The sequence below is a fragment of the Diceros bicornis genome, chromosome 4, assembly GCF_020826845.1.
Source record: "Diceros bicornis minor isolate mBicDic1 chromosome 4, mDicBic1.mat.cur, whole genome shotgun sequence".
Lineage (NCBI taxonomy): Eukaryota > Metazoa > Chordata > Mammalia > Perissodactyla > Rhinocerotidae > Diceros > Diceros bicornis.
In genome coordinates this window covers 54,648,842-54,671,568 of record NC_080743.1, presented here as the reverse complement: position 1 = coordinate 54,671,568, position 22,727 = coordinate 54,648,842, and the positions used below count along the sequence as shown (strand labels likewise).

The following is a 22,727-nucleotide window of genomic DNA, read 5'->3' as shown; positions in this document are numbered from 1 at the left end:
GTCCCCTCTAGACTACTACAAGACTGATGAGGTGACGGGTAGCTTCTGTGCCCTCATTCTGCCTTGGCTTGAAATTCTTGAGTCTGTTTTGCCAATCATATTTTACATCCTAGTAAAATGCATGTCACTTTAAAAATAACTTTTCATCGAAAAAATAAGTACCATTAGCAAGATATTTTACAGTTTGCAAACACCTTAAAATCCATGGACTCATGTGATTCTTACAATAACCCTATGAGGTAAGTAGAGCAAATATGAGTAATTCCATTTTGCAGATGAGGAAATAGATTTAGGAATTGAGACCTGCCCAAGGCAAAAAAAACCAATAAGGAGCACAGCCAGAATGGGAACCTGGCCTTCCGCCCAGCAACTTCAGTGCCTTTTTATACTTTCATTACTGTTATTATGCTTTTATTGTGCTGTGTAATTCTCTTTTTCAAAAATTTAAATTAGATAACCTCGTGTAAACGTTTATGGAGTACCTTTGTAAACTGCTCACCATCTACTTGGGAGAAAGGTAAATAAACAAATGGTTACAGTCAAAGACAAAACATACTTTGCGATTTGGAGATTTAATAAATGATTTTTAATGGTAGCATGATGACAGCTTTTACTCACAAGTTGATAATCACAATCAACTTTTGTAAAAAGTGGGAGAAAGAAGCCATATGTACACATACTCATGCGTGTAACCCCCCACATCAGTGAAAATCATCCAAATTTTACATTCCAATAAGTAACTGGCATTTTCTTAGCATGTTAATCTGTAGGAAATTACAAGCTGCAGTGTTGTAGTACATCATCAGAGAATGTCAAGTAGATTACAGTATTATGTTACTTTGATGTCACTGCCCAGCATTGTTTTGGTCTTTTCCTTACTAATAGATACATTTACTAGATTTCATTTCAATAACATCATGTAAAAAAAAAAGAGAATTTGTAACAATTTCCTTTGTAAACAGCATATTTCTTGTTTGATAATAAAGACTTTGCTTTCTTCTTTCCTCTTGCTTTTTAGGGCCATAATTGGTTGTTAGTCTGCTCATCCTTCTTGGTTCTCCAGGGCAACATGTGATCTGAAGCGGACTCTAAAAGAGGAGGGATGGGTCAAAGACTTAGTAATCAAAGATTAAACAGAAAAGTGTGTTTAGAGCACTAGATTTGGAATTTAAAAAGACGAGGAAGAGTAAAACTCTCCTGTATGGTGAAGAATTAACTTTACCCAAGGGTTTAACCTTTGCCCTTGGCTCCTGGGAAGTGATCTCTAGACCCCTAGAACGTCCTACCTGATAGGAGTGTCTTTGTTTGCCTCAGGGGTTTGGACAGTCTAACAATGTGATTTATGATGGGGGCTCTGGAACATGCCAGATCAGTTCTGACCTCCAAAGGAACTGGAGTCTACAAGTCAGCAATGTGGGCAGTATAGTGATCTGATCAAGCCTGATAAAAACTCTGAACACCAAAGATTTGGGTGAGCATCCCTGGTTAGCAACACTCTTGAGTATTGTCACAAATCATAGTCGGGAGGAGGTAATGCCATCCAGGACTCCATAGGAGAAGATGACTAGAAACTTTGTGTTTGGGCCTCTCCCAGATTTAAGCTCATCTGTCTCTTCTTCTGACTGGCTCTGATTTGTAGCCGTTATAATAAAACTTTAATTGTAAGTACAGTGCTTTCCTGAGTTCTGTGAGTAGTTCTAGCAAATTATCAAACTTGAGGGAGTAGTGGGACCCCTGAACTTGTTACTAGTGTCTGAAGTGAGGGCAGCCTTGTGGAGGACTGTGCCCTTAACCTGTGAAGTTTGGCCTAACTCTGGTAGTTGGTGTTAGACATCATTGCATTTCCCCAAACCTGTTTTTAGATTTAGATTTTGACACTTTCTAGCTTGTTTACTTCTCTTAGCTTCAATTTTTTTATCCTTAGTTTGGGGGTCATCCCTGCCCTATATTCCTCACAGGGTTAATTCTTAAGATCAATCAATCAATCAATCAATAATGTGTGTAAAAGCTATTAATAGCAAACAAGAGTATGCTATTTAAAAACTAATGGGCCATCAAAATGTATTAATGTTATTATAATGGAACTAAACGGTGGGGATGAATGTGGCAGAGGCATGGGTGGGTTAGGTAAGACTTTATTCAATCATTTATTACACAAATAATTATTGAGTTTATACTGTGTGCAGAGTGCTGGGGAGATAACAGTGAACAAGTCAAGGCCCTGCCCCTGTGGGGCTTATATTCTACTCAGGGAGAGATATAATAAAAAGGCAAATGAGGCAAATAATGAGACTGTGGTGATTGTTGGGAAGGAAGCAAATAGAGTGCTGTGATAGGAGCAATTCCATTGGAAGGGATGCTTCTCGAGACAGAGTGGCCAGTAAAGTGCTCTCAGAGGAGCTGACATTTGAAGACGGATTTCAAGGAAGAGAACTAGAGTGTGTTTTAAGCAAAAGGAGTAGCAAGGGCAGAGGCCCTAATGTGGGAAAGAGGTTGGTGTGTTTGAAGAACAGAAAGGAGATCTGTGTGGCTGTATTGGGATAATGTATGTGGGAGATGTGCATGGATCTGATGATGAAGGGACTTATTTGCCAGGGAAAGGAGTTTGGAATTTTATTTTAAGAAGGTTGTGAAGCTTGGACAGTTTTAAGTAGGCAAGTGACATGAATTGCTTTAAGAAGACATTCCAGCTGCTGACTGGGGAAGAGGAGAAGCAGGGGAGAGATCATCAGGAGACTATTCAGTTATTCAGATGAGGGCCGGGCAGAGGAGAGACAGAGAAATGGTCAGATTCTGGATATACTTTTAAGGTAGAATCAAAAACACTTGCTGATGGATTAGATGTTGGTGCTGGGGAGGGTGAGAGGAAGAAACATGTGTCAGTTGGGTCCTCTGGGAAGCAGATGCTGAGGAGTTAGGAGTGTAAGCGGTATAAGAGGGGGATAATGCCTATGAAAGAAAAGGGGAGAGGAAGCAGGATTGGGCAAGGAGAGCCTCAGACAGAAAGGCAGATAAAATCTTGGGCAACCCATTGGAGAACTCCAGAGCAAAGTTGTCTCATGAGAGGAGTTCCCACTGGGCAGAAATGTCCAGGCCCTAGTGACACCTCACTCTGTTCTCAGTCACCGGCTGGGGGCTGCCTGGGAGGAGTGTTCCGTGGCTTGAATACTGAGACAGAGCCTGAACCTGCTAACAGGTGGAAGCTGACAGCTAACTGTGCTCCTTGCAGGGGATTAGCAAACTCTTTCTTGAAGACAGATCCAAGTGGGGCACCTCCATGGCTACCACAGTCCATCCCTTGTACCGTGTGGATCTACTTCTCCATACACATGCGAGAGGTAGCTCTTCCAGGGTTCCCGTGAGCTCTCTTCCGAAAGGGACTTAGAAAAGGGAGGTCAGCGGGATAACCACAGGCTACTGCTGCGGTTGGTCTTGGGGCTGCAACTGGTAACTTATTGTCTCCCTGCTCCATTACCCATTCTAAATTCATGCTCCTTCTCTGCTGGAGATGATTTCACTGTCATCTCTGCTGGTCTTGACGGCTTACCTGGTGGTGTAACCCAAACACTTATTCTAGAGAAGATCTGAACCCCTGATAACCTCACCCTTCACTGGCTGGCTGTGCTTGCCATTCACATCACAATTAGGCAACAGATTGCCAAGAGGTGCCCAAGTGGATTACCTGAGTTCCACACATACTCCTGCCCAAATGAGTAGTAGCAGTTCTACCTCTTTTTGCTGATCAGGCTCAATATCCTTGCCTCAGCCACCACTCAAAGCCACAACATTGCATGTGGCTCAATATATGGGCTGGAGCAGTATTCCTAGGTGTGGAACATATTGTCTCCCGAACAAAGAGGTCCACCAGGTATTGTGCTTCCTTCTTTGTGGATGCAAGATGTAGCAGTTTATCTTTTCTGTACAGGGGATGTTCTAGCATGCCCCTGACCACTGGACCCCAAAAGACATTACTGAAGGGGCAGGTTCCTGAATCTTCATAGAGTTTATATACCACCCTTTGGAGCACCTGGGTCTTACCAAGGCTTCCAGGTGCTAGCCTCTTCTTGCTCATTCTGCGCAATCAGCATGATGTCGTTGATGCAGTGGATCCACGTGGAGTTCTCTGGGAAGTCCAGATGGTCTAAATCTTTTCAAATATATCATGACATAGATTGGGAGAGTTACCGTAGCCTAGGCGGAAAATGGAATGAATGTTGTTGTTCAGTCCATTTGAATGCTGTTTCCGATCCTCTTTCCTGATTGCGATAAAAAAGAGTGCATTTGCTAGATCAATGGCCACATGTCATGTACTTGAAGCCATATTTAAATGTTCTAGCAATGAGATCACATCCAGAACGGTGGCTGCAATCAGGGCTTAAGTTGAGCTGGCAATAGTCTACAGTCATTCTCCAGGATCCATCTGTTTTCTGCAGGGGCAAGACTGGTGAATTAAACAGAGGTATGATAGAGACCACTATTCCTGCATCCTTGAGATCCTTAAGGGTGGTACTGATCTCTACCTTCCTTCCAAAATGGGATATTGCTTTTTATTTATCCTCTTGTCTAGGGGGTGGAGGAGTGGGGAGAGGGGCACCATTTCAGAGGCTTCCATTCAACCTTCCCCACTGTAATAGCTCTTGTCACGTAAACCAATGACTCCACGTGGGGACTTCTTCAACTGCCAAATATATCAATCTCAGTTACACATTCAAGGACTCAGGCAATGACCACCAGGTGGGGCCAGGGATCCAGCGGACACACTTTAAGATGAACTTCAGCCAGGACTCCATTTTGATCTGGCCCATATCCCATCACTCTAATAGGGGTCCACAATGACATTTCAGGTCTCTGAATATCAGTATCATTTCAGACCCTGTGTCCTACTGGATATCCTCCCTGCCCTAGTTTATAGGCACCCAAGTAAATGGCTGTGAGTCCCTTTGAGAGAAGGGCTGGTGGAATTATTACAGTATATACTTGCTGTGATTTTGCAGGGTCCTTCCTCCTGGGGACTTGGCCACTTTTTCATTCAACAGATTTCAGGTCTAGGCAAGTGATCATAACTTTTTTTAAAAGTGTTTTTTAAAAAATACTTTATTTTTAACTGTAGTAAAAAAAGACATAACATAAAATTTATCATCTTAACCATTTTTAAGTGTATAGTTCAATTCTATTAAGCATATTCACAATGTTGTGCAACTCAGGTCCAGAACTTTTTCATTTTGCAATACTGAAATTCTGTACCCATTAAACAACAACTCTCCATTACCCCCTTGCCCCGGTTCCTGGCAACCACTATTCTACTTTCTGTTTCTATGAATTTGACTACTCTAGGTACCTTGTATAAGTGGAATCATATAGTATTTGTCTTTTTGTGACTGGCTTACTTCACTTAGCATGATGTCCTCAAGGTTCATCCATGTTGTAGTATATGACAAGATTTCCTTCCTTTTTAAGGCCAAATAGTATTCCATTGTATGTATATACTACATTTTGTTTATCCATTCATTTTGGATGGACACTTGTGTTACTTCTACCTCTGGCCCATTGTGAATAATGCTGCTATGAACATGAGAGTGCAAATATCTCTTCAAGATCCTGCTTTCAATTCTTTTGGATACATACCCAGGAGTGGGATTGCTGGATCGTATGGTAATTCTATTTTTATTTTTTTGAGGAACTGCCATATTGTTTTCCATAGTGGTTGCACCATTTTACATTCCCACTAACAGTGTGCAAGGGTTCCAATTTCCCCACATCAAGGGATCATGATTTTTTGTGTGTGTGAGGAAGATTGTCCCTGAGCTAACATCTGTGCCCATCTTGCTCTATTTTGTATGTGCGATGCCACCACAGCATGGCTTGATGAGTGGTGTGTAGGTCCACGCCCCTGATCCAAGCCTGTGAACCCTGGCTGCCAAAGTGGAGTGCACAAACTTAACCACTACGCCACTGGGCCGGCCCCGGGATCATGATCTTTTAATGGGGCAACGGTGCTCAGCATCCTGCTCATCTAGTCTTGCATTCTTTTTATAATATATATTAAACAATGCCCTCATGGGCTGCCCATCTATTTTGTCTCTAGGGACATCATGTTCTATTAACCAACTCAAATCTCTATGGGTCAAGCCCCATTGGCTGGCCCTTCCACCTTGTTGGTCATTAAGATAATTGTGACCCCCTGGCTTCTATTGTTGCCACCTGGCCTCTATGGAAGGTGATGGGGAGGGGATGTTGATTCTTTCCATTGCTATCAATGAGCCCAGCTCTGTGATTGCCTCTCCTACCTTCATCCCTGGCCTGCAGAGGAGAGCTACCACTGAACTTGGTGCTGTTGGTGCGTGCCCCTCTCACCAGCACATTCCTAATGGCTGTGGTGAATGGTGTGTCTTCTTGATCTTCAATGGAACATAATCCTATGGTGGGTCTTCAGGACTCAAATAATAGACCCATTCCAGCATTTCCACTCCCTAAGCTTTTTAATCCTTTCCTCCACTGTCTGATGTGGCAATTCAGGCATTTCAACTTTGCCCAGTGTGGGCCATCACTTTTTCCAGGCTTCTAAGAGCAAGTACTCTAATAATACATTTGAACCATCCTTGGGGTCCTTGCAGGAGTGTAAACCCCGTATCTCAAAAGAGTGCCCCCAAATGAATAAACTCTTTCTTCTCCAGTTTTATATTCTGGTACCCTTGGTCATCCACTCAAAATCTCATCCATGGCAACCTCTCCTGCTCCTGCTGGTACATGCTGGGTATTAGTTCCTTTTCTCCCTTATGCGGTCCAGCAAGTTCTCAGCTGAATTGTGCTATGACTTAGCCCTTGTGATCATCTTGGTATCCAGAAGAGGAGATGGGGGAGGTGCTGACCCCTACCTCTTTTTAGGGAGGGGCCTTTGCATTGTCTTTCCTGGGGACAGGTGGTGCTAGCTCTTAATGGGGAGGGGTGAGCCACCTTTGTATGGGAAACCAAAATCTTCAGGGACATCCACAAATCCCAGGGTACCGGATGTCTCCATTCCGTGTCAGGATTCCAGTCCAGGTTTTCTCAATCAGGGCCCTGACCTTGGCATAACACATCTACCTTGGCTAAAGGTTCTAGCTATCTGCCTCAGTTGAAAGTTCACCTTTGAAGCTCTGCATCTCTATTAATTTCTGAGTTGGTCTCATCCTTTACTGCTCTTTACTGCAGGAGATAAGGACCTCTTTGTAAGCTACCAAAGAAACTTGCACACTTAGTTTCATTTGTTTGGTAATGCTTTTCGTTCTCTCTCTGTAAGATGCCAATGCAGTTTAGTAACAATCAGCCAATCTCCTTGTCCTTGCATGAGTTGTTCTGTACTTTTCAAACGTCTGAATCATTTAACTGGCCAAGGTGGTCCCCTTTGTCAGATTATTCTCCTAAGTTACCACTGGTGAAAGTTTTTCTGGCTGGAGACTGTTCTTGTCTCTCTATTTCCTTCAAATTTTGCTGGCAAACAGACTGGTTTCTTCTTTAGTTCCTTTCTCTTGCAATATCTTATCATTTACAGCTAAGAAAAGCTTATTGGTACTTGCAACATTCTGCCTGGAAATCTCCTTAGCCACCTCCAACAAGTTCATTAGGTACATTTTCTATCTTTCAAGTACGACAGGTGACAGTTTCATAAATTATTCTACCACTATAGAACATGGGTGACCCTGTCTCCAGTGTCCAATAGCAATTTCCTCCCTGCTCATCCAGCCTCTACTAATAGTGTCCTTGCTGCCCTTCTAGCCTCTGTCTGCTGCCTGGCCCAATGCCAATGCCTTGTTTTAGGTTATGATTATCCCAGTATCCCATTTCCGTGTACTAATTTCTGTTTCAGTATCTACTGCTGAACAACAAACCACCCCAAAACTTAGTGGCTAAAGACAACAATGATTTATTAATTTCTCACATTTCTGTGGGTTGACTGGATGGTTGGTCTTCTGGTCTCACCAGCGTGCTGCATGTAGCTTGTGTTTGCCTGGAGGCTTGGATGTTGGGATGGTTCCATGTGGTTTCAGGGCCTCTTTCCCCATGTGGTCTCACATCCTCAAGGATGCTAGCCCAGGCTTCTTACATGCAGCTGAATTTTAAGAGGGCCAGCGAGGAAACTGTAAGACCTCTTAGGGCCTAAGCTCTGGAACTTACAGAATGGCCCATTCTATTGGTCAAAGTAAGTCACAAGGCAAACTCGGTTCAAACTGCTGTTGGAGAAATAGCAATGTCTCTCGAGTGGGAGGAGCAGTAAACTGATATTGCAAAAGAGCATGGAGGGGGTTGATTCATTGAGGACCATTATTTAAGGATCTACCACACTTATGTAAAGTTTAAGATGCCTATTAGACACCCAAGTAGAGATGTCAAATAAGCACTTGGCTGTAAGTGCTTGATCCCAGAGGGAGGTTCAGGCCAGGGAAGTAAATTTGGGAGTCATCAACATATAGACGTGATGCTTATGTGAATCGTCCTGCCCTCCAGGTTCCTAGTTACTGCCTAAGTCTGGACTGTGCATGAGGCAGGGTGCTAGCAGAGTGCAGCCCTCTGCAGCCAGAGCTGGGTGGAGGCTGGGGGAAGAGGAACATGCTATTCTTGCTGTGGCTCCAAGTCCACTTCCCCACTTGGGCATAGAGCATTCCACTAGCCGTCTCCGTCCCCCTCCCACCTCAACAGAGCCACAAGCATTAGGGGTGAGGTTAGGACAACTGGCCTGCACGCATAGGACATAGGATAGAAAATCATTCCACTGCCTTGTTTTGCTACCTAAAGAAAGGAACCCAGAAAACGGGGACCGAGGCACATGGCCCTGCCCCTTCTTTTTGTTGTGTTGCATTTGCTGCCAGGTGGGAAAACCATGCAAAAGCAACCAGATTCCCAATGCTACCACTTCTGACCATTTCCTCTCATTCTTCATCTAAGAGACAGTAATTTGGGCATCACCCCAAAGTGTCTGATGATACTTTGTTAACCCAAACCTGATCACCCCTATTTTACATTTTTCTGTATTTCTTGGGAGGAAGGGACTGTTTGCTGTCATGGTTTAGTATCTGGAAGAAGAAAAAGCAATAATGAGGTTGAGTCTAGTATTTCTCAAAGAGGTGACTTCAGAGCCATCCCAAACCAGCAGGAAAGACAGGGGAAGAACCCCAACTTGTCCAAAGCAGGAAGCAAAGATGGGAAGGGATTAAGAGTTGGAGACATGCACATCAAGAGTTCTAGTGCTACCTGTTCTTCTATGAGTTACTCTTCTCCACATTGTCTTTACGAAAATGAAAACTGCCTATGTCCCTTGTTTTTGTAGCTGCACCAACCTCTACCCTCTTGTTAACTTTGGAGGACTTGGGAATCTGTATTTTCCAATTGCTCCCCAATCTTATTGCAGTTCTCCCCACACTTGTAAACTCTCCAAGATCCTATTTTTAAGCTGGTCCTGCTAACTTTTGCATTCTCCCCATGCCTGCTTCCAAGCCCAGGGTTGGGGTGAGGCATGGGCAAGAGTTTCTGGCTCCATCTCTCATTTTCTGAGCTGAGCTGGGTTGCACTAATTGACCTCGAGGGTCTCAGCTGTGCTAAGTTGGGTGTTTGTTAGATCTCGTTAGGCTTGTAATTAGTGCAGAGAATCTAGGTCAGAGGCAACTGGTTGGAGTGATGGTCTCAGGGGGCATGACTAAAGGCGGGGAATAGCAAACAGGTTCCTCGTTCTGTGGGTGGGGTGAGCCAGGGACAGGGAACGGTGGAACTGGTGTCATACACAGACAAATCAACATAGGGTCATGTGTGGAAAGGCACTCAAACTCTGTGTGTGTGTGTTTGGGTGGGTGGGCGTGTGTGTGTGCGTGTGTGTGTGGTGTGTTCGCTCTCGCATTTACTCAGGTTTCTTTCCAACCTCTCCATATATGGTGTGGCTCTAGAGCAGGCTGGGGATTGGCTGCTGTTGTTGGGAGCCTGGGAGGTAGGAAGAAAGCAGAAAAAGAAATGAACCAGGCAGGGGAAGGGAGTGAGAAGCGGGAGGGGGCTGTAGCCAAGCTTCCAGGCTTGCAGAATGGGGCTAGGTCTGCTTGCCTGTGAGATTTGGAAAGGGGAGAGATTCTTTGGGACTGGTTTTTGGGGAAAATGAGGTAGAATTTATAGTTGGCAGAGGGGTTGGGAGAGAGCGCAAGAGCTATTTCCCTCGGCTCAGAGCTCTAGGCTTATCATGGCAGGGTTTCTGAAGGCTGGAGCAGGAGTTAGAGAAACTTGTGTTGTTTTTTTTTTCCTTTTCTTTTCACCCTAAACAACCTACAGCTATGCTGTGGAAACAGCATGCAAATTAACTCATCAGCTTTCCAGGTCAACACCTCAGACATTTTCCTAATGGAGGAAGATCAGGACTGTTCAATCTGTTTCCCAAACCCCTACTTAACAATTTAATGAGGAAGAACAGGAAAAGTTGAGAAAAATGTCGTTGAAATATGAAATGGCATTTAGTTCTTTACCTGTTTACACCCCTTACCCATTTCAACTCTAGGTCCTGGATTTCTTCATCTCCCCATCCTAGGGCCTCCCCAAAGAGTCTCCCTTTTCCAGTTCATTTGTGTAAGAAGAGAATATAGCAAAGTTGTTGGAAGGGAGGAAGGAAGAATAAATATACATCCTGAAGAATATCTGTCGGCAACTGTGTAGCGAACAAGTTGCCCCACATCCCCCTACTCAAACTACCCATTTACCCAAAACACAGCGACTGGGAGGAAGGAAGGGAAATATCGCAGGTAGAGACTGGAATGATGGAATGAAGGAAGAGAGGTGCTGGGAGGAGGGGAAAGCTGGAGTCACAGAATTGTTATCCTCCCGTCACAGTGCCTATGCTCAAAACACATTCATTGTTAAAATCATGCTAGCAGCCCACCATCAGGTTACGCTTTAATCTGTTTTTCTAGTGGGAAGACTAGCTTTGTGCTAAGCTCTGAAATTTTTTTTTTCTAAGAAGAAGATTGGCCCTGCGCTAACATCTGTTGTCACTCTTGCTCTTTGTTCTTTCTTCTCCCCAAAGCCCCAGTACACAGTCGTGTATCATAGTTGTAGAGTTGTAGCTCTTCTATGTGGGCCGCCGCCTCAGTACGGCTTGATGAGTGGTGAGGAGGTCCGCGCCCAGGATCTGAACCAGTGAACTCTGGGCCGCCGAAGCGAAGCACGCGAGCTTAACCGCTACATCACCGGGCTGGCCCCAAAGCTCTGAAATTCTTGAAAACAGAAGATCATGCTTTCCCTCTCTTTCTATCCCTAGCCGTTAGCACATGACCCAGCAATCTGGGTAAGAAAGTCTTACAGGCACAGCCTGGACTGGATCACCTCATATACTAGAACAAAGTGACAGTTATTAACCCCATGCCCCAAGCCTCATTCAAGCCTACTCCTGCCACCTGAGCTAGCTTTTCACAGCCCACTGAGTCAAACTAATAACCAACCACACAGCACAGCAGCAATTTACTGACTGCCAGGCATTTTCCATACATCGTCTTTACCTATCCAACAGCGCTCCATTCTGCAGATGAGAAAACTGATGCTCAGAAAGCTTGTGCCTTGCCAAGGGCCTCATAAAAAGTCAGAATTCGAACCCAGATCTGTCTGGTTCCAAAGCATGCTCATTTTACCACCGTGTGGCCTGGTTCTGGTGCCTGAAGACTCCAGGAGCCCAGTACTCAGCTCTGCCTCCCAGGGTCCCTGATCTTTCTCTTCTTCTTCCCTGTACCTGTCATTCTCCTCTCCAGTGTCTCCCTCCATCCTCTAGCTCCCCCGGGAGCCACAGATAATTGGCATGTTGGGATATACATGTCATTCTTAATTTTGTCTTTTTGTTCATTATGGGAACAATAAGGAAAAAAAGAAAAGGGAAAATTCTGGTAAAATAAAATTAATACAAAGATGGAGATTTATAAAAAGAAAGTAAATATCATCTTAACCTAGACTTTCAATATTTGTGACAATGGGTGGCTCTGCTGCCCTTGCTTGGAGTTTAGGAGAGTGAAGACTGCTTGGAGGACAGGAAGCCTCAGACCTAGGTTCCCTCACCTGCTACCCCAGGAGACCCTGGGAATGACGTTTAGGTGGTGCCCTCGTGCACTTTCCCTCACTCAAGTAGGATACATGTTTCTCAGGGAAGAGACTAGTTTAGATAACTGCAGGCTAGATCTAGGGAATCCTCATGACTGTGAGTGGTGGGGACTAAAAGAGAGCATGAATCTCTCCTCCCTAGAGATGGTTTAACTTGGAGAGGGTCCCCCATCTTGCTTACATGGGTGGTGGGAGTGAGGTCAGAGCAGAAGAATGGGAATTGAAGGGTCTGCATTTCACTCAAAGGATTTTCCTTCCTTCTCTCCTACCGCATCTTCCTGAATGTCATATTAGGGCAGCCTCATGCCAGGGTCTACAGGCAATTTGTCTCCCAGTGAAGATCTAGGTCTTGGGTCTTGGAGGTGAGAGGAGATCTAGGGAAGAGGATCAAGAAGCTGGCAAGGGTGGCAAGGGGTACACTTCTAAGTGCTTTTTTTTTTTTGGTGAGGACCACTGGCCCTGAGCTAACACCTGTTGCCAATCTTTCTCTTTTTGCTTGAGGAAGATTGTCCCTGAGCTAACATCTGTGCCCATCCTCCTCTATTTTTATATGTGGGTAGCCACCACAGCATGGCTTGATGAGTAGTGTAGGTATGTGCCTGGGATCCAAACTTGTGAACCCGGGCTGCTGAAGCGGAGCGTGCTGACCTTAACCACTGTGCCACCAGGCCAGCCCCCTAAGTGCTTTTCTAAACCTCTCATCTACTTGTTTCATGAGGCTCTCTGTCCCCTTCTTTCCAAAAACCATTCCCATCTTGCCTTCACAACTCCTCTCTGGACCCTATCACTATTAGTAAACCTGATCTTAGAAACTTCAGAGGAAAGCAGCAAACAGAATAACATGAGTTGTGTAGGATCTATCATTGACAAGAATGCAAGGGAGCCTGGCAGCTCCAAAGGTGGTCAGGAGGGTGGGGGTGTGAGCATAAAGATGTTTTTCTAAAGTCGGGGCTTGATTAGTGTTGGAAGAGAGGATTGAGGAAGGAGAGGGAGAGGCTACAGGAAACCATAGCTTGGCCGAAAGAGGAACCTGGGCATACGTTTGGTTTTCCCCTTCATCCTACCCAGCTTGCATCACAAATCAGTTTCATTCTTAGTTTGGCTCTTCTGTGGGGTCAGCTGTACCCAGTTCCCCTGTGCTAGGCCCCCTAACCAAACTGCCAAACCAGTCCCATCTGTCCAGTGTCGTATCTCTGAATTAGTGTTGGGAAGGGTGTGGCAGATGAAGGGAAGAAACATGTCAAATAAGAAAGCCAGGCAGCTCAGACTCAATCAAAGACTCTCTGAGTGAGAAGCCAGTGTCTGGCGGGGGGAGATTTTAATTCCACAACTCCTTCTCAGAGCTGGGATAAATTTCACTTCTGTGTGCATGGACAGGTGGCACTGGCTTCCACATCCCTAGAGCTAGAGCTGGGCAGCTGAAATTTCACCCTCAGACTGAAAACCTGGAATGGGACATAAGAGAAAACGCCCCCTCCAACTCAGAAGCCTGTACATGTCCTTGGGAGCAGCAGTATATTCCCCATCAGGTCTCAGAGGGGTGGCAGGTGTAAAATGGTCAGACTGTGCCTTTATTACCCTTTCTCTCTCTCTCCATCCAGGTGAAAGCTTCTTAATACTGCTATAGGGGTCACCTCCTCCTCACATTGGAGGCAATTTAGGTCTGAGAGAGATGGAGGGGGGTAAGGAAGGAAAGGAGGTTGGCAAAGGGGGGTTATAGGAGGGTTGGACATCGAGCAAGAGCAACGAGTTTGACTGTTTTGTTTTCTTTTTTTGACTGAGGTAAATAAAAAAGCTTTATCCTGCAACACTTGGAGATAAGAGTCTGCCCACCCCCTACAAGTTCCAGACTCTTGTCTCCTTCCTTCACATCAGGCTCTTCCGGTACTGACTGTGCTGGGTGGTCTGTCTGAGGTGGGAGTCAGGGGTTTGCAGGTCCATCTGTCTGTACAGGTCCCTCAGCTCCCTGACTTCCTGCAGCACCCTCTTCGCCTGGCTCCAATTCGATGATGCCTCTCCCAGCAGCCGTTCCGTCTCCAGCAGCAGCTGCTCTGACTCAGAATCAGGAGGAGACCGAGGGGGCTCCTTGGCCTTTCGCTTCCCATCTCCCAGTCCCTGAACCTCTGCCAGTAGCTCCTGAGTCTTCTCCAGTTTCCTTGCTACCAGGTCCTGGATCCGGGACAGCTGCCCCGGGTGGGGTGGGATGGGGGTTGTGGGGTCCTCGGCCCGCAATTGGAGGGTACGGGCTGGGGCAGCGTCCCGCTGAGACAGGATCTCCTCCAGGGAGGCACAGCGGCCTTTCTCTGTGGGGGTCAACTTCTTGGGTGCCTGGGGGGTGTAGGTGGCCCCCTTGTCTGGCCTTTCCCAAGGTCGGGAAAGGCCGCTTGCCCGGTCTGAGGAGGGCTGGATATGGTCTGAGTCTGCTCTCCGCCGGCTGCCCGCCAGCTGGGCCACAGACTTGTCCAGATCGACCCGGAAGCTCTCAGCACAAGAGGTTGGTTCCTCAGGGGAAGGGTCCTCCTCCTGGATCAGGTCCAAGGTCAGCATCCCATCTGAGGTAGAGGTCGAAGCCTGGAGAGGGAGAGGGAGGGAATGAAAGGGATAAACTGTCATCAGTGGGCATTTCAGGAGTGACTGCCTGAAAGAGAGATGCAACCTGTGGTCATCTTCCTCCTCAACATGCCTTCCCTGAATGAGAAGCCCTCACTCCTGACTGAGCCCTCTGACTCTGTTTGCTATTCTTATTCCTTTGACAGTGATTTGAACTTCCTTTTTTCCTTTCTTTTTCTGTGATTTAAAGTAATTTCTCCTGCTGTTTCCCACATTCTCCCCTTTACTATGAACTTCCTGAAGAGTGTCTTTTTCCTCTGTATTGTGGACTCTAAGCATCAAATCGGGTTTGACACACACAGGATGCTCCACACAGCACAGTAACTGTCCTTTTCCATCTGTATCCTCTGAGCCACACACCTCCACCCCCTCTGCTGTTTGGAACTCAGAACTCCTTGCCTTAAAATAAAACTTGTTCTAGTTCCAGAATACTGTAATTAAAAAACAAAGTGATAAGGCTATTCAGTACCTCATATGTATTGATACACAGTTTCAACCGTTTCTCACAGCAACCCTCCAGGGCAGGCATGATTACTGCCCCCCGTTACAGCTGGAGACAAGCAGCTTCAGGGAATCACATAGAGAGTAGATTGCAAAGCAAGGTTCCAACCCAGTTCTGTCTGATTCCAAAGCCTACGTTCTTTCTACCACACCTGGCTGCCTCTCTCCCTAGAGACTCAGAGCTCGGACAACTGAAAGAAACCACCACTTTGTACGTTACAGGGGTTCACTGCGATCCTTCCTCCTCTAACCACCTGCAGTACTTAACTTTGTCACCCGTCAGGACAGCCAGCCACCATACAGGAGCTTATATTGCCTTGTACGGTACTGAACTCTTCTCTTCCTCACTTTCCTTGTGGGCATGTCTCATTCCCCAAAGGATGAGAAATTTATTGAGGGCAGGGACTTTGGAACTCATAGTACGTGCTGAATACATATTTTTGATTTGGAGGAATCAGGCAGGAGGACGGGGTGGAAGGACTCCCCTAGCCTCTGACCTTGGTATCACAAATGCCTCTGGTGGGCTGTCTGAGATGGACTGACATGGAATTGGCCCTTCACAATTTTTCCTTTCTTATAGTCTTACGTACCACAGCCATTAGGTGTCCTCGAGTTGGGGGGCGGCGGGAGTGTTGGATTTTTGCCCTGTCTCGAGTAGGGTGGGCGAGATAGCTGTCTTCCTCGACAGTGACCTGGAGAGATGCATTGTGAGTCAGGGGTGCTCTTCAGAGACTCTCTGTTCCAACCCAGCATCCCCTGAGGCCTGAAGGTGCCTGGACTGGGAAACAAACCCACCCCATTAACTGCTTCTGAGCAAATCCAAGGGCAAGAGATTTACTGGACATGAAGGGGCTCCTTAAACTGGCCCAGGGCTGGCCCATGCATCATAAAGTGGGGAAAGAGGAGTTGGCAGAAAAGACTTGGAGAGAAGGTAGAAGGAGAATAGGGTTTTAAGACAGAGATAAAGAAACAGAACTGGGGGTGGGGAGCACGTAAATAGGGCCTGCTCCATAATCTTCCCTCTTTAGCGAGTCACAGCTGCTCCCTCTGCCCCAGCATCCCTCCCCCGACAAGGAGCCCCCCAACCTCATCCAAGATGCGGTTCTTGGCTCGGGTGATAGCAGAGTTGAGGGCACTGATCCACGATTCCTTCTCTTCTGGACTCACTGCCAGGAAGATCAGATTGGGTGCCTATGAGGGGAAGATCCTTGTTTCAGTCAGGGTTTTAGAGTTGGTGCCTCACCTTGACAGTGAAGAAATAAGAAGTTATACTCTTATCCTCTTAGACCCAGCTTCTGGAAGGAGAGAGATTCTGCTTCCGGAGTAATCCATAACTTAAGGAAACCAGCCTCTGTTCCTGTAAAATGCCACAGCCTGGCGGTTGTTTTAGAAATGACTAAGGAAGAGCCAAAAAGAGTACTGGATATTAATACGGCACTGGAGATAATTAGAGGAGGTTTGGTAAAGGACAGGTACTAAAATAAAGATCTTTAACTGTTTGAAGGAAAAGAATGTGACAGAAACAGCTCCCCTCAAACAAGAGAAATTAGATTCAGAACTTCACCCACCTATCAGGGTACAGGGAAAAGAGATTTTCTCCCAAGAGATGTGTCAATGTGTGTGTGCGTGTGAAAGAGAAAGAGAGAGAGATGATCTTAGGATCTTTGTGGCTGGACAGTTTAAAGGCTGGTTTGCCTGGAGGGAAGGAAACGGCCACAATATTCTCAGGTTAAATAATAAAAGCTGGCAGGAGAGCAGTTCGGGGCTCTCAGTTAAGAGAGCTGAGAGAGAGAACCTGAAGAGGGAAGGGGTTCTCCCTTGCCCCCGACACCTCTGACCTGGTCAATGTTCCAATGGCTAAGGTGGCAGCAGAAACGTACCGTGTTCCCGGGCTGTTTGGAGTGGGCAAGAGTGAACTTGCTATGATTTTTCTTGCTTCTGCTCTTGGATTTCCGGAGCTCTTCACACTTCTCATAGTCACTCAGGTCAAACACCTCTTGAATATTTTTCTCATCTTTTACCTAGGGGAGAGTTGGAGGTGAGGTGATGAGGATAAAATCACTTAGTCCCTTCCCCCAAACTGTTAGTTTAGACTAGTCTTGAGAATCAGAAGAAGCCTGAGGAGAGGGGAGGAATGACAGGAGAGGAAAGCGCTGTCCTACCCAAGGCCCACGAAGGCCAACAGTGCGGGACAGCCCTGGGGCAGCCCGCAAGTGGGTTTCCATTTAAATGCCTTTTCCCCACTCTCCTCAGGCAAGTTACAGTTTCCAGAGCCACAGTATGTCTCTCTTCACCACGACCCCCACTTTGTTCTTCAAAGGATATGGCTTACATGGCTAATAGGTTAATCCTATCATCCTGAAGTAAGCAAGACCCGGATGGCCCTTGATTGTCCAGAGGGAGGAGATAAAGGCAGGGCCAATATCAGGGGATGTCTGGAGAGAATGAAGGGCTGTCTAAGGCCTCTCCCGTCTTATGTTTACTTTGTTACTTTCTTACCCCCACCTGGCTCCCTCCTCAAATATAGGCGATTATAAACAGAGCATCATAGGACCAGCAGCCCGTGTTCACTTTGTTGAGTTTGTTCAGACAAGCTGAAAAATACACCTGTAGTTCCTACCCCTCCTTCCTCCCTCTCAGGTACTGTGACAACCCAACCTAGCTCCTCCAGGCTTGAAAAGCCATTTAAATCATCTACCTTTCTCGACGCAAAGATGCACTTATACTCTCCCTGAAGAACTAAATTTCAGACTCGGAAAAAAGTATTCTGCTATCTCCTTCCATGATTCCAGTTTGAGAACCTAAGTCCCCTTACTGCTGGTAAGTTCCTCCTTGGGTCTAAACTTAGCCCTTCCTGCTTGTAGTATCTGTCTTGCACCCTGGTTCTACACTTAGCAGTTTTAGCCAGCATTTGGTTCTTAAGTCTCTTGCTGAATGTCTAATCAGAGACCACAATTCTATCTACATCCTCCAACCCCAAGCAGCCTTTTCTGAGTTCCATAAAGCAAATTCCATTAACATTTCTTCCAAGGTCCATCGGAAACCTCTCAGAAGTTTTTCAACTCTCCCCTAAGGTGTTCCCCATAGCCCTGGTACCCTGAAGCTAAGACTTATGGATTGTTTTGTCTTGCAAGAGCAGAGGAGACTTAGTCACTGGGCCAGACGGAGCAGCCTGTGATCAGAAAACACCCTCTGCTGCTTGAGCTTCTGCTGGAAGACCCTGGGAATGAGCTGGTCATGTTTTCCTGGGATGAGAGATGAAAACCACCAGCACTTGTTTTGTTAAAACTAAACAAACAGATAAAAGTAGCCTCATATCTTCCTTGGAAGACATCCCCCCTCCCTGACTGGAATTATTTCACAAAAAGTGTCCCCACTTCCCAAACTCTGAAATAGGATTGTGTGCGTGGAGGTGACTTCATCTATCCTCCTGGTTCCCCTCACCCTTGAAGTGGGCAAGTGGTTCTCTCATCCATTCCCCAGCCCATCTCTTGTCTGGTATTTGCCCATCCTTCTGACTTGCTGCTGGACCCAGGGTGCTGACACAGACGAGGAGAGGACTTGAAGGATTGTGGGTGGAAGCGGACAAGATGCTGGCAAGGGGCAGCCAAGAACAATTCCCAGAAACACGGGGCAGGGATGTAGGATGATGCATCACTCCTCCTCTCCCCCTCCCTCCTCAGAGTTGAGACTATCAGCAGAGGCCAGAAATCTTGGAGAGGAAGGTGCTGGGTGTGTGTGTATGTAGCCAGGGGAAGAGAGTTACTTGTTCTGTTTTCCTCAGGGGAGGGGAGGGGAGGGGAGGGAAGGGAAGGGAAGGGAGGTACTCTGGCTTGGACACTGATAAGGAGGTCTGGGGAGCAGAAGACAGTGACAGAGGTTAGCCCTTGAGAGGGCAGGGGTAGGAGATGGGGTGAGGCAAGCGGTAGGACAAGTATATTCCAGTGCCCAGGGAAGACAGACAACTCCAAGACCCATGTCCTCCACTGGATTGTTTTTCCTCATTGAATTCCCACAGTCTCATTTATAATTACCCATCTTCCAAAGTCAATCTTTCCTTTCCCTTGATTCTTTGTCCTTTTCCCATGCTTGCCAAAAAAAGATGCCCTGAACCCAATTTCCTGTACCTTGAGTTCTCCCTAAAGTCTAATTTCTGTTGCTATATACCAGCCCCATGATCATAAGGTGCCCTTCGACTAAGAATGAGGAAAATGACTATTAACAACAAACACAGAAGGATTTCTTTGGTGGAGGCAGTTGTGGGAGACCCTGCCTTTATGAGGGGAAGTAACAAAAAAAGACTGGTGCAAATTCTAGTGGAGGGGGTCAGGAATTTTCTTGCATTAACATGTGAATTACAAACATTATGCCATGCATTTTTAAAGAAAATTTTTGAATCTGTTAGCTCCGGAGCTTTTGGGAAGTGGACAAAATAAAACCTAGAGTCCTCTATCAGTTTCACCTTTAACCCAGGCCATTGTAGCAAGGAAACCGGCTCCAAAGAAGAGTAATATCAATAGGCTTGTTCCCTCTTTTCCTATGCCTTCCTCAGCAGGGGGCTGTTGGCCCCATGACCAGTCAGATGCTCCTGAGTCACAGGACACCAGACATCCTAGGCTGAGGTCATTTCATCCTTTCCCCTGTCTCTGTACCCCTTCCTCAACAAACAAGGATCAACCACGCTCTTTCGCCCCCAGACTCTGTTCTTTGGACAAATACAAACAAGAAAAAAATGTCTTGTTCCTTCTACCTCTTCCCTGTTCCCATGTCTCCCCTTTGACGTGTGGGAAGTTCTCCCTGATTGCTCACTAGAGTTTCCTGCCATTATGTAGTTCGGGAAGACAGGAGATACCCTTTGGCACTTGCTTCTTTTTTTTTTTTTTTAAATGGAAAGCCAGCAAATTGTGGAAAAACCTTTTGTAGGATTTGGGATTGGGTAGAGGTGACCCTTAAAAATAAATCCTCCTGTCAAAGCCTTCTCTCACCTCACTCCATCACCAAGTGCCCAGCTTAGTGTAAACAGCAGGTGTAAACACCCTGACGAGGATCTCTTTGGCCCTGGCTAGTTCTACCCTAGTTGCCTTAGTAGATGTTCTGTTCAGATGAATACTTTCTCAAGGCCTGCGTGTGTGTCTGTTTCAATACCATAAAAGGATTTATTTACCTAAATATAGTCTGCTGCAGAAAGCAGAAGAGGTTAGAACTCAGGGAGGACTTCCCAGTTAGCCCCAGGGGGAGGGAATGCAGATTCAGGGGGAGGAAGGGCATGCGACCAGGGGAACACAGGACAGTCTCCTAGGCTATGCTGACACAGTTGTAGAGGTAGGGATGGGATGACTTCTAACCCCTGGAGGGGCAATTTCAGTTTCTCAATATTACTACATGTTATTGATCCCAAGAATTAGAGAGAAAAGGGAGAAGAGTCTAGATTCAATGATCTGGCCTCAGGTTCTGACCCAGTGTGGACTGAGGTTTTCATTTTAACTACAGAGCCAAAGACATGGAAACATACACGGGTTCATAACTTCACTTTTCTCCCTTCTGATAGGAATGAGGGGTGGTGGGCAGGAAGAGGGTGGAGAATGAGTTCCTTGCTTCTTTTTTTAGTGGAGTGGGGGTGGGGAACAGAGAGCATAGTGGTTAGGGACATTGGCTTCAACAGAAATAACTGTGTGCCTCTCATACTCTACCTGAGATCATATGAGACTGCCCCTGGGTTGGGTGTGTGTTTTCTGTGATTCAGGGCAGCCGAGCTGCCTGACGACCCGTATGCCCCTGCTAGAGACAGGAAAGGGGAGGCCAGCGGGTCGGAGTGGGGGGACAGGAAGGGGTGGAGAATAAGCTGAACAGAGTGTCTCAGCAGCAATAGCAAAGAAAAAAATCCTACGTTCAGCTAGAGACCAGGATAGGGTAGGGGTCAGCCGGGGACACTTAGAACTTTCGGGATATCTCGGGAGGGGGTTATCATCGTTGTCAGAAAGGTATTTGCAAAGAGAAACCATTAAATAAGATGTACAGCCAACTTCTAACTCTGGTCCTCTCCCTAAAGGATGACCTCTCTCTGCAGATATGGGGGTAGAGATCAACCTGAACTTGCTTTCGGAACAAAATGGGGAGTGAGGCGAGGGGGAGATGAGAGGTCGATAAGCCCCCTGTGGAGAGACGAAGTGGGGAATAAGAGAAAACAGGGATAGTTAGAGGCAAAGGGCACCTACCTCCTTCTCAGAGATGTAGAGCTGGTCCCCTTTCAGCACCACATAGCGGTTTTTCCAAATCTCCCTGAAAATCCCTTTCCCGCAGAATTTCCGGACCCAGCCGACCTTCTCAGGCGGTGCAGACTGATGATTTCCATCCTGAGGCCCCTGCCCCCGGGGCGAGAGAAGAACCGTGCGGTTAGGCGAGCACAGCTCTTTCCTTCTCTCCTGCTGTCCCCCGACCTCCTCGGTCCCCGCTCCCGCTGTCCTGTGACCGCCCGCCGCAGGCTGGAGTCGGGGAGCTCAGCGGCGATCCCCCACTTCTGGAAGGTTTCCACTCCGCCGAACTCTCTCCCCGTCGCTCCCCTCCCCCTTCTCCCAAATAAACAACCGAGCCGCGAGAGGCAGGGGTTCGGGCCCGGCCTGGCGGGGAGGTGGCCTTCGGCTTTTCCCCAGCCCCCACCCCCTCCCCCAGCCTCCGCTCGCGGCGCCGGATTAGCGGCGTTTTATTTTATTTCTCATTGTCTGCTCGCCCCTGCAGAGCGCGACGCGATCGGCCGCCGGCCGCCCGGGGAGGGGACGCTGGGGGTCGGGCAGAAACTAAGCCAAGTTAAAGCCCCCCACCCGAGTCCACAAACAAAAGCCCCCGCCGGCGCCTCCCCGCGGGGCCGGGCGCGCCGAGGGCGAGGCCGGGGGCCGCGGCCGGGCGGGCAGGGCGGGGGCTCGCGCAGGACGCCCGCTCCCCGCCCCGCGCCCGCAGCCCCGACGGGGCCGGGGTCCTCGGAGCACGAAGTCGGCTGCGCGCGCGGGGCGGCGGCTCACTCACCCTCTTGGCGGAATTGTTCTTCTTCATCATGCCGGGTGGGCGCGGGCGCGGGGAAGCGGCCGAGGGGCGGCCCCGCGGCGGGGGCTCCTTCCGAGGGGAGGGTGGCGGAGATGCCCCCGGCGCCGCCGCCGCCGCTCCTCCCTCCCGCTCCGGACTCTCCCCTTCTTTGTAGCTCCGGTTACACTAAAGGCCGGCCTCCCTCGCACTCGCACTCGCACATACACGCACGCCCGCTCCCCGCCCCCCGGCGCCCTCCATCCCGGCGCCCACGCGGCCGGGCCCCGAGCGCGCCCCCGCCGCCCGCCCGCCCGCCCGCTCGCTCCCCCGGCCCGGCGCTGTGGGCGGCCCGGCCCGGCCCCGCACTTCCATCCACCGGCCCGCTGACGTTGCGAGTTCGGAATAAAGGGCGAATCGCGGCGCCGGAGATGGTGCGCTCCCCCCTCCTTTGTTTCTGACTCACTGAGGGTAAAGAAGACAGACCTAAACCCAGCCGGGAAAGGCTC

The 22,727-nt window shown here is 47.7% G+C and overlaps 1 protein-coding gene across 4 annotated transcripts; it reads right to left on the bottom strand.

Annotated features, from left to right (window-relative positions):
* Window positions 1-553: 553 nt before the first annotated feature.
* On the bottom strand, window positions 554-22,458 carry PLEKHO1 (pleckstrin homology domain containing O1). Of its 4 annotated transcripts, none has more exons than XM_058539025.1 (8): window positions 22,225-22,458; window positions 21,420-21,566; window positions 17,085-17,225; window positions 16,291-16,395; window positions 15,795-15,896; window positions 7,919-14,664; window positions 4,039-4,256; window positions 554-1,088 (listed from the first exon to the last, which is right to left on the bottom strand). In XM_058539025.1, the coding sequence occupies exons 1-6, from the start codon at window positions 22,252-22,254 to the stop codon at window positions 13,960-13,962; spliced, it is 1,230 nt and encodes a 409-aa protein (XP_058395008.1). In that variant the 5' UTR covers window positions 22,255-22,458; the 3' UTR covers window positions 554-1,088; window positions 4,039-4,256; window positions 7,919-13,959. The 4 variants fall into 4 exon arrangements, with proteins under 4 accessions (XP_058395008.1, XP_058395007.1, XP_058395010.1 ...); XM_058539024.1 differs by having other exon boundaries at window positions 4,039-4,191; XM_058539027.1 differs by lacking the exon at window positions 22,225-22,458 and adding an exon at window positions 22,023-22,041 and having other exon boundaries at window positions 4,039-4,191.
* Window positions 22,459-22,727: the final 269 nt, after the last annotated feature.